General features: G+C 41.8%; 1 protein-coding gene across 1 annotated transcript in view; it reads left to right on the top strand.

Annotated features, from left to right (window-relative positions):
* LOC135303514 (uncharacterized) overlaps window positions 1-12,089 on the top strand; it is a 265,282-nt gene that overhangs the window by 156,041 nt on the left and 97,152 nt on the right. Inside the window, exon 3 of the mRNA XM_064425428.1 lies at window positions 7,603-7,708. Coding sequence (XP_064281498.1) covers window positions 7,603-7,708 — 106 coding nt within the window. The remainder of the gene's footprint in view (window positions 1-7,602; window positions 7,709-12,089) is intronic.

Genomic DNA, 12,089 nt, shown 5'->3' with positions numbered 1-12,089 from the left:
GACCACACCAAGCTGCCTACAGAGGCTGTGGTCTGACATTTCTTTGCTAGAAACAGTGCACAGCAAGATGAGCTCTGTCCCAAATTTCTGAACAAGCAGGAGAGGCAAAGGAGAAGGTATGGTTATTTCCCATGTGCAATGATTTCACGAGCTTGCCAAGGGACACAGAGGAATCATGTGTCAGAAGGAAGAAATGTCTCTGGATTTCCCAAACGCCAACTTAGCAGCGTAGCTGTAAGACCTGCTTCTTTGTACTTGCATGCAGTTGTAGCAGGGTTGCCATTCCATGGTTTATACTTGGATAGATGGTTTGGGAGATCCCCTGGGAGATGGAGGAAAAGAAGACTGCAAATTCGGGTAACTTAAGTAGGAGAGAAAAAGTTTCTTAGTAGGCAAGTTGAGAGCTGCTGGCTTGTTTTAAGAATAATCATTCTGCAGCTTCTGACAGGGCTTAGTTCTAGGTTTCACTCTCCACTCAGGTCCTAGCCTGTGGCACAGGTTACAGGTAATAACCCAGCACAGCTCAGGCACAAGGAATCTCATGTGCCACACAGCAGGAGCAGGGGGAGCCCACATATTCCTGACCTTGATGCTGAGGCAATTTTTTTGTCTCAGGACTGACTTCCTTTGCAGAGAGTGTAACCCTTTTGTCATCTGCGCCGTGCTCCCCTTTGTCATTGCACTGCTGGACTCACATCCTTGAACTTAGAGCACAAAAACCCCTCTGGTTTTTTAACTGATGGTTTGTTTGTTTTTCCTCTTTGGTCGATGCTGGGATCAGTGATGTCAACTTGTTCTATTTGCTTTGACAGGAAAATGTTTTCAGAGTTCATTAGGATGGCATCAATTCTAACATTTGGCACACGAACATTTGATGACCTTCATGTGGGGGAAGAAATATGTAGGCAAAACTTCCATTAGTTTGAAAAAACACTTCCACTCCACACCATTCCAATTCCTGAACCGCAGCTTCAACCACAAGTTTTGTGCAGTCCCTGTTTGTGACCTGCCAGTGGGCTGCAAACTGGAGACTGGAGCATTTAGAAGCATTTCAGATGAAGTCAGGGCTGAGGCTGCAGCTGGACACAGCTCTGCACTCACCTGTAAGGCAGGTGTGCCAGCAGCCAGGCTCCTTGCTGCTGCTTGGCTCAGCTGCTGGAGGCAGTCCAGTGTAGAGGCAATGGCATCTATGCCTCTAAATGCACGACTTTCCTAATGCTCTCCTGATGGTTCCCCGCAGCGAGAGGATTTCATTTGGCCACTTTGGGCTCATTTTCACCAATTACAGGGCTCATTAGAAGAGCTGGACTGGCTGGCGTTGCAGCAGATGAGCTCTGGGCTTATCCACAGAAAAGGAAGAGCAGGTGTTGGCTCTTCCCTCCTCAGGGCCACCTTCCCTATGCCAACAGATCCTCTGAGTGGGAAGGAAGGAAAATACTCATGGCTTCCTATGGCCTCTAACAGTGAGGGGCCAAGTGGCAGAGGGAACTTATGCAGTGAAGAAACCTCCTCAATATTAGCTGGCCTGAGTCCACCAGATTATTCTCACTGACCACCACAAGAGTTGCTGTCAGCCTCTGGTTGCTGTCAGCCAATGGGTTTAGCAAAGAGCAGGTAGGAAGTGAGAGCCCATTTTTTGGCCATCATTTGCCCTTTGAGTCTTCCCTCTGCCTTAGAGCTATGTCAGTCTTGCCAAACAGTTCTGCTTCTCCTAGTGCCCGTCTCCAGCCCCTTCCTCTGACCTTCTTAGCTCTTATTTCATTTTTTTTAGGATTCACTGTGTCTTTATGTTTTTCTCTCATATCCTGTAATCAAGTGAAAGGTGTCTCTGTGGACAGAGAGGATTTGTACTCAGCCTTTGTTTGCTCTTTCCTGACAGTGCTGCCTGCTGTAAGAAAAGCCAAATGCTGCCCATATGTTGCTGTGCTCCCCTAAATTACGGAGGGTGAACATTTATGGCTGTTCTCACTGTTGCTTTGTCCATACTTTTCTAAATGATACGTTTTCATGAGCAATTACTGAGATAGGCAGTCAGGACTGGTTTTTGAGGTGTGCCACTTAGTGGCCTACACATAAAAATGGGAGACAGGAGGAGGAGGATGGCAGAAGCTTAATACCATGCCTTGCTTAAGAGAATGTCCTTCAGGTGAGCAGAACCCTGCACCTTGTAAAAGTATGACTTTAATTTTGCCTTTCAAATATGAACTAAGCAGGTCTGTCAACACATACTGTGTTCTTCCTTGTCAAACCATTTCACTTAGTCTGTCAGCTGTAAACTGCTTAAGAGGCATGTCATTCCAGCATTATTATAGCACTTTTAGATTTGTTTTTAGATTGGCTCTGTATCTGTTCCTGCAAAAGGTGTAGATACAGAGATGACATGAGTTATTTATTGTGTTACTGCAAAATGCTGCTTGCTGTTTTGTGGTAAGCACTGAGTAACTCCATTTCAAATAATGGGCACTGCAGAGTAATAATCCTGTAGTGCCATGGTAATACCATTGCCATACTTTGTCACATCAGTTGTGTCAGTGGAGCTTTCTTCACTGAGGGTGTCTATGCCCTTAAAACTTTATTTGAAGTATTTTTTTTTCCCTAGGAGATCAGGGAAAACAGAATTAAGACATGGAGAAAGAACTCTGATCAACAGACTCTGTACTTTTTGTTTTTGTTTTTTTTTTCAAAAAGTTGCTTTACATATTCAAATAAACAGTGTTTAAGCTGTTGATGACAGCTTAACTACTTCATCCCAGAACGTTTTGACAAGTGATTTTCAGTGTTTCTCAGGATTTTGATAACCCCCAAAAAGCATGAACTGAATTTATATGTCACATGTTTAATTTATTTGAGATGCATGTATTATGTTGCAAAAAGCAATAAGGAGGGAGTTAGAGGACGGGGTGATACACTCCATATTTATGATCATCAGCTTCTTCACTGTGTCATTACAAGAAAAAAAATGTTCAGAAATGCAGAGTATTCAAAACACTCAAACTTTTTTTGCCAACCCATCTGGATTGTGGTTTGTACAAATTGTTGGTGCAATTTCCCTGTGTCTCCACTGAGATCCATAGAACTGAACCTGTTCTCAGTGCAGGGAGCCTGAGCTGCTTCCCTGGTGCCTGGCTGCTGCCTGCTGTCCCCATGCTGGCTCCCTGCCCAGGGACAGTGGCACAATGGGATTAAATATTGTCTGACTTCTGAGCAACAGTGAAGGAGAAAGGTAGATCCAGAAATGGACCTTTTTCCCCAGAAATGCATCATTTTCTGGCTGTGCACATTCCTCAGTATTGTCATCAGAAATAACGAAATGTGTAAACTGGTCTTCACTTTAATACCAAACTGGACCAAATGTTTACAACACAATTTGTTTCATCTCTGTTTTGGGAGTTAGGTGTTGTCCACTTTTGGATTGCTTCTTTTTGTCTGCCAACATTAAAGCAGAAAAAAGATGGGGTACACCCTGTAGCTTCCTGGGCTCCTAAACAAGAAGCAGGGAAAAACACAAGGAGAGAATTGCTTTTGTGAAGCTCCTAGGCTACATAATATATTTTGCTCTAAAAAAGGTTCATATTTCAACATCATACCTCAAAACCTTTTGAATATTACCCAGTGTCTGTTTTTTGGTACTTCTATAATGAGTGCTTGATAGAACTAGAATCACTGAAATTAAGAATTAGAATATTATAATTAAACATATTAGAAGTATTGGAAAATTCTCCTTTAACTTATTCAGCACTCAGGATATTGCTATCCTATTTTTACATCAGAATGCCACTTTTTTTATTTTGTAAAAGAGTTGTTTCCATCAGTACTAGGCAGCATATGTCCTTATTAAAGTAAAAGGAGCTATTTTATTTTACTAAGTCTTACGTCAACTTAAAACATGTCAGTATAAATTCTTATTTTATAGTAATGCTGTATAGGTACAAAGGAAACCCCATGCATTCCAAATAAAATTTGGCACTTAGTATTTCCCAAATCTGATTTTTTTTCCCTCCTAAATAAGTGGTATTTTGAGTATTTTCACAAAAATCCCCAACCCCATCCCCTCAAAAAACCCAAACCCAAATCCCAAACCTAACCCAAAAATTGTAGCTGTTTCATCTAATTGTGAGTTTCTGCTTTTTAAATATTAAAATGTCCTCTAAATTGAAAAATCTAATTTCAATTAATCAAAGTGCTGACAATGGAGATCATAGGTGGCTTTTCAGACATTCCAGGGTGAGAGACCCTGGCCAGAGAGTCAGGTGTGATTTGCTTAATCTATCCTTCGTTGCTTCAACTTTCTTCTGATACTGGACACGTAGCATATTTCTGGTCATTTGGGAGTTTTAGCAAGTATTTAGTGCCTGACTAAATTGTCTTTAATTTGGCAGGTTACAGTGGTATCTTCATCCTGCTGCTTTGGGGAGGTGGAAAACAGGAGCAGGCACCTTTTGTTTGGTTTCCCCCTAATGGAGAAGGGAAAATGGGAGGAGGCCTGACAGCTCTTGACAGTGAGAGGGAGATGGAGTTGCCTGTTTCAGGAAAAAAATAGCCTCTTCTGCAGGAATGAGGGGCTAGGAAGAGAAAAAATAAGCATTTTCAATATATTACAAACAAAATTATCTGCCAAAAGGGCAAGATAATTATCCTAATGTGATTTTTGACCAAGATAAATTCACATTATTTTATAAACTGGGTAACAATTTGAATCTTATGCAAAACCTAGAAATAAATCTAAAAAATATGATAATGTAATAAAATTGAAATTATTAGCAGTCCAAGTGGCATACTAGAGGCAGTAAAACCTTTTAAGTTCCAATGGAAAATAGGCTAGTAAACCTGGAGTAAGTTACTCCACTTTAATCACTTGATAAATAGCTACAATGTTTGGAAGAATTGATAGTGTCATTACAGCAACATCCCTTTTTATAAACAGCCTGGTGCTGATTTGATTCTAATTGCTGCCAGAGGAGCAGTATCAAAGCAGTGCTGCTCCAGCAGCGTAACCTGTGGGGTGAGCAGGAGCTGCAAGGAACTGCCTGGAAAGGAAGGAAGCCCAGGTTTTTCAAAGGCACCCATTCCAATTCTGGGACTGATGGAGGAGGGCTGAGTAAATTTGGGCTGGGAGAAACTACAGAGGAAATGCTTAATGAAGAGAAAGCATGGAGTAGACAAGACAGGCTCCTCTGAGTGCACAAAACAGAGGGGAAACAGTGGGAGAAACTGAGAGGTTTGAACGTGAGCGTGCGTTTGATTTCTCATCACAAAGAATTCTCCTGCTGGGCCAGTGTGGCCCTACTGCCAAACTGCACCTCTGCCCCCCCTGGTTTCAGGCACCAAAGACAAATTTTTAAGATATTCTTAATAATTGCAGCATCTTTGCTTACTTGTGGGCTCTGCATCTGCCTTTGCCCATGAATGCACCAAAAAAAAATTTAAGACTGCGTTTGCAAAATGCATTTTTAGCAATTCTCTGGTTTTGCACTGCAAATCCTGGATTTTACCCTTCTTGAGTATGGAGTAGGTATCAGCATTGTAGTGCTGGCTGCTATGATGGTTGAGGGCAGTAAATTTACATTTATGTGGAAAAAACGCAGAACACATGCTTCTAGGCTGGGTCTTCTTCCAAAAACTAACAAGAAGTTGTCTTATTTTGGGAATGGTAGGAAGAAAAGCAGGGCTCCATAAGGAGAGAAGAGGAGGAACATGTTTAATAGTTCTGTCATGTTAGCAACAAACCCCAGAATAAACAGAAATGCCAAGGGGAGAGGTTTTTATCTTTTTAAACAAATCATGTGATAAGCTTCTCCCATAGATTGGGGACTAAGTGAAATATGTAAAATAGCTTATTGAAGAAAAAAATTGCTTCAAGTGGGACTGAATGGCTCAAGAGATTAGTGATGGGATAATAGCTTTTCTCAATTTAAGTGGTAGACCAGTTCAAATCAATTCCAGGTCTCTAGGGACTGGAAGGTGTTGCTATCCTGTGACTCCTCCGCAGTTATTTGAAATGATCTTGTGGTCTCAATCCCATCCTTAGTTGCCAGAAAATTATCCCCAGCCCAATCAGCACTGAATTGCTTTGAGCTGACTGTTGTATCCTCCCCATAAAGATGCACAGCCCTCAAAGCTGTGTGTGGGAATGGCAGCTGTTTTATTTAGCACCGCATTGCTGGTCAGAAATATTTTGTCTCCCGTGGAAGGGACAGATTGCACAGAAGAAGACACAACTTGGAATACGATGCAGTGTAAAATCATTCTTTAAATAACACCATGGTTCGTTGGTTTAATGTGGATTTCTTGGGAGGACAGGGATACTTTTGGACACTTCCAGCTACTTCCTCACTTGTACCCAGAGCCTGCTTGTTTGCCTGCAAAGGCTGAGTCACAGCCTTCCCCTACATCCATGTAAATCACAGAGCAGGGTCACAACTTGCAACACCAACACTGGTCATAAGGAGCAGCTGGAAAATTCAAACTGGTGGAGTGCCCTCCAGGTTTTTTTTAAGCATCTATTTAGTGTGTGAAGCTGGACCAGTGAAGTGATGTTAGGAACATGCCACAACGAATGGCAGCTCAGAATTTGCCTATCAATTTTACTCTAACAACTAAAATATCAGTCATTGATTATTCTGCCTGATGCAAAGATTAAGCAAACAAGCAAGAAGCAATTCTCACCCAGGTGAGGAGGATTTGGACCTTTTAGTGGCTATAACAGTAGATCTAGAGCTAGTGAACCACAGCAGAATTCTTATTATCCAGTGTACCAAGGAAAAAAGAGACCTGGGGTTATTAGAGAAGAATCTCAGCAGTTTTGTGTGTATAACTGCTTGGAAAAAACAAATAGGATATTATGGCAGTGTAAAGGAGTTGGAGAAGTGAAATCACATGATTACAGTCACATTTTCTATAAAACTGATGTGGGACAGAATCACTTGCAGGAGAAATTTTATTTTTGCCTTAATGCAGACAGCTCTAGGTTTAAGAACGCTTATCAGGGTGGAAGGCTAAAGGGGTTAAGGAAATAAGGCATGACAGAGGTGACCTATGGGAACTTCCATTATTATATGGAGCCTTGATGAGTGAAATGAGAGGAATTGCTCTCCACCATGAAAAGCTGAAATGTCGAGGGAGCAACTGCAAATTAATCTATTAAGAATAAGTAGGAGGCTGAACAGTATGACTCAAAAGGATGGAAATATATGGAATAAACTGCAGTGTAAAATCACAATGATTTCTAGACCCAGTTTTAAAGACATCCATCTACGATTTTTACAATGAAACAGGAATTTCTGTGTGTGTGTATATGAGAGGCAAAGTTTAAGCAGATTGAATTGGTTTCTTTCTTTTCAGGTACTCCCCATATTTGTAATGACCAGGCCTGAATGACAAGTTGTGTTCTGATTTGTGTGGCTTTAACCAGAACAATGTGTCAGGAATTTTTCTGTTTTTTGTTTTTTTTTTTAATAAGACATACAAATAAAATGCCTCACAGGCAGCAGTTTTCTGTGTGAAGGTTTTCCGGATTTGCTGTGACATTTTTCCTGAATTTAGTATTTGTGAAAGGTACTATGTGATGACATTGTGTAACTGAAAGTCTCTTTTTATTGACAGGTCATGAACACTCAAGGCTGGAGAAATTTCTCTGTGTCGGACTGCAGAGTTACACCCCCCACAGCCTGAAGGGACAAACTTCCAGGAGGAAAAATGCTCCATATCAGTAAGTCCAATTTGATGTTAAATGTCACTGCATGGTTGTTTTTAAAGACTCATATCTGAAGGATGTGGAGAGAGGCATGAAAAGTTCCCAACTGCCAGGACCACACATGTTATTTCCTCTGTTCCCCAGCTGTGGTTACAACTTTCTGGAGTGTCAATGCTTTGTCCACCAGTGGCTGGAGTGAGGCTTGACCCAGGTTGCCAAGTGAATTTTGGTGGAGCTGATCCAGCAGCATGTCCCCAGCTCCCCTTGTGGTCTTTGGGAGTTGAGGTTCTGTTTGGTCTTTAGTGCCAATCTTTAGGCCTTAATGTTAATCCTTTCACAAAGCTCATGTAGTTTCAGACTTCTACCTTTCCTGGCTTATTATAGCCCAGGAAGATGAGATGTGACTATGCTGAGATACAACCCCCAGTGATGGCACTTTATAATACTGTATAACTGGAGGATTGCTATTGTAGGCAGAGAAAAAGGCAATAAAGCAGCATTGATATCCTGCCTGCCCTCTTACAGGAGTTATTGAATCAAACCTACCAGAACTGCCAGACAAACAATTTGCAGCTGCAGTCTGAAGCCTGACAATGACACAGAATCAAAAAGAAATAGTTGGAGTGCATGGGCTTGTGAACTCCTCTGCGACCCACCACAGCAGGCTCCCTAGGATTGTTCTCCTCTTTCTGGTCCTTTGCCTGTACAATTCCTTCTCTTTCCCTCCCTTTTCCTCTCTCCTGTTTTCTCTCCTACATCTTGCCATTTTCAGATTTTCACACCTTTTCCCCTTCCTTTTCTTTCTCTCTCTCGTTCCCTCACTGTTTCTTTCTGTTTCCTCCAATATACCTCTTGCTTGTTTTTACTTTGTGAGTTCAAGTGCTCTCCTGTGTTTCTCATGTCTCCATTTTCTCAATTCTTTCTTGGTTCTGATTGATTTAGTTCCCACCCTCCCCAGTTTCCCATAGTCTTTTCTATTCTCCCTTCCTTGCTGCATCTTTTTTTTTTTTTGCTTAATTTCTCTTCATTTTGTTGTTGAAACCCACTGTTTCTTCTTTTCCTGCCAGTTCTACTACCTTCACTTTTCTTGAGGCATATTTAGTCAGTGGCTGAGCTCTATGCTGCTCTTACCCCTCAAATGTGAGGATTTAAACATTTCCTGTGCACTAGGATTTCCAAAGTGCCAATCCAGCTCAGCTAAGGGGAACTGATGTGGTTTGGCTCTAACATCTATGAAGAGAGATACTGCAAAAGCCAGCATAACAGTGGCACTGACCAATGCTCTTGGGCTCCTCACCCTGCTCTTGGAGTTGGATTCAAAGCTTATCAAATTAATGGGTTCTGCATCAGACCTGCAAGTAACAACACCCTATCAGATTTCTGTCCTTTATTTCCATAGAAATCCCAGTGCTCTTGGTTTCTTCCAGTGTTTGCTTTGGCTCAGGACATTATTGTTTGATTTTTTTTTCAAAATAATTATTCTAGAGTATATATAATATATGTAGGTGTCGATGAAAAGGGACCATACTACAATATCTATTCAAACTTGTGTGTATATGTGTGTGTGTGTGTATATATATAGATATATATAATAATTCCTAGTTTTTGGATACCCATAACAGTTATCTAGTATTTTGGGAAATCTTTTGTCATTCCCTTTCTTCTCTCCTAACCAGTATCTAACCATTAGCTTTCTAAACTTTAGATGTTCAGTCTTCTAAATGGGTAGCAGAAGTGTTGATAGTACAAAAATCCTATTTTTTTTTTATTCTTTTTTTTACTCATCCTAAGTTACAAACTCAGCTTTTGGGGGTATTTTCAATTACTTAGGGTTTTTCATGTTCCTTCATTTACTTACTTTCTCTATTCCCTTTGCCCAACAACTTCAATGTAGAAACATTTTGATTTGTTGTTCTTCATGACAATATTTGGGGGGACCTTATAGCATCCTTCCAGTACTTAAATAGGTGCCTACAAAAAGGGTGAAAAGGGATTTTTCCCAGTGGCAGGGAATGATAGGATAAGGGGGAATGACTTCAAACTGGAAGAGAGTAGATCTAGGTTAGATATTAGGAAGAAATTCTTTACTATGGAAGCAGTGAAGCACTGGAACAATTTGCCCAGAGAAGTTGTGGATGTCCCATCCCTGGAGGTGACCAAGGCTGCACAGGACTCTGAGTAACCTGGTCTAGTGACCTTTAAGGTGCCTTCCACCTCAAGTTGTGATGCACTGAGTATTACCCACCTCCTTTCAAAAGGTGGTGGATGTTGCTGGTTATTTATATGTTTGTGAGAGCCTCACCATAAGGTGACCTCTTCAGAGGGGGCTGCTGCCAATGCCAATTTCTCTCCTCTTCCCTGGAACACTCTGGAGCTGTCTGAGAAAGGAGTCAGGGTGCTCACCATCCTATAGGTGACCATGAGCAGGTCCAGGGATCAAGTCAAGCCCTGATGCTGTTGACATGACACCACCTTTTTCCCTCTGTAAAATTATGTCTAACAGGAGCATGAGAGAATCCCCTCCTTCCTCTTCTGTCTGCCTCTGTCTTTGCAGCTACTGCTCCTGTGAAGTTCAGTGCTGGTGACAATTGGAGAAAAACAGTTCCTGGCTAATCCAACCCTTTCTGCTCTGATTGGATTTTTCTCCTTGTGTCTGCTTCTTTATTTGATTTAAAACCTTCAGCTCCTTGAAGGTTTTCCATTAAGATTTGGAGCACAGTTTGGAGTGGGGGGAGCAGTCAGAGCATTACCTAAAAAGTGCCAGTTTATTTTTAGCTAATGGAAGAGGGGGGCTGATTGGATTAGGCCAGTGATGTGAGTACCTGGTGCAGGCTGCTATCAACACATCAACAGTGTGGAAGGGTTAAGTACACTTTCTTCCACCTTCACTCACCCCTTTTACCCTCTCCTGCTTTGCCTTTCCTCACTCAGTAAGTGACACTTGCAGCAGCAGCAGTGCAAATTCTTGGCCATGTTCTAGCACTGGTCAGTGCAGGAGTAAATCCTGCAGTCCCTCCTGCTGCTCTGCATTTGCCACCTGACAGCAGTGGATGCTTAGGAAGACCAAGGGGTAAACTTTTAAAGCTTCAGCCTGGGTTTTAGCCATGTGATGGCTATTAAAGCAATTGGGAGCCAGGTGGCTAAAATCCAGTGCAATTCTTTGTAATGGTACCCCTGAGAGTGCCCATCTCCTTTTAGCACTGCTATTGATTAGGCAATTCTTGACTTTGAGAAACAAAATTGGTGCGTGCATCAAGGTTCTTTTCCTCAATTTGGCCTGGTTTGAAATGAATCGTTCACCCTTAGCCATTATTGTAAGCAGCTTTAAGCTTTGGTAAATTTCAGTGTGATTTAAGTGTTCTATCCCCCTTCTCTGTGGAGGCCTGTTGTTTACTTATCTTCACCAGGACATCTCCAGAGTGTTTGGTCTTTACCCTCATCTCCCACATTGATTCTGTTATCTTGTCCAGGGTGATTGTCCAAGCTCAGTGAAATGCTGGGGCTTTATTTAATGGCTGCCCACAGTGCACAGCAGGCAGGATTGAGGCCAAGGGCTACCTGGTTTTCAGGAGGTGCAGTGCATTTTATGAAGTGTAGACCATGTTATGTTCTAGCTTGTGGTCCAGCCCCTGCCTCTGAATGGGAGTGGAGCACATAAACCTTGAGTAAGTTGCTCCTAAATTGAGAAACACTTAATGAATATTTGATGATTACTAGGAGCTGGAGGACCACACAAATGTACATGAATGTACATTTATGTTTGTGAGAAGGTGCAAATAATTGTGTAAAAAAAAGGGAGACAGTTCCCCAACCCTCTTACTTTTTGCATTTCTCTTCTATTATATTCCCCATTCCTCCTTATTTTTCGAAGGTGTAGGAAGATTTTTCAGCATGTTGTGAAATTATTTGTGGAGAGAGGGGATGGGTTCTGCATGGGGATATGCCCTTTGCTTTGGGATTTTAATGCATTATAGTAATTCATGTGGGTTTTAGCATCTGTTGCTTTTGGATGTTCTAGAGCATTCTTGTGAGCTGTTGGGTGATGCTAAGTACTGCCACAAATGACTGGCATTGGATAGCTTTTTCCTACAATAAAACCCAAAGTGAAAACTGGGCTGGACCTGGATGGAAAAAGCTCTCAAGCCAGTCCAGTGCTTCAGCAGCCAGGTAAATCTGTGTGAAGGCTCTAGAGCCTGCTGCTGCATCAATTTTCTCAGTGCTTCCCATCTCCTCCTTGTATCCCCTTTGCTACTCTCAGTAACCAGGCCAGAGAAGGTGGTATTTAACATTTCTGTGTTGCCAGAAGACCTTTATTGGGATATTTGGGTGTGGGGTGAGATGTAAAAAATTGGAGGTGGAAAGGAAATTCACAAACACCAGCTTCAGAAAAACAACT

Source organism: Passer domesticus, chromosome 6 (genome assembly GCF_036417665.1).
Source record: "Passer domesticus isolate bPasDom1 chromosome 6, bPasDom1.hap1, whole genome shotgun sequence".
NCBI classification, from domain to species: domain Eukaryota; kingdom Metazoa; phylum Chordata; class Aves; order Passeriformes; family Passeridae; genus Passer; species Passer domesticus.
This window is presented reverse-complemented; position numbering and strand designations above follow the sequence as displayed.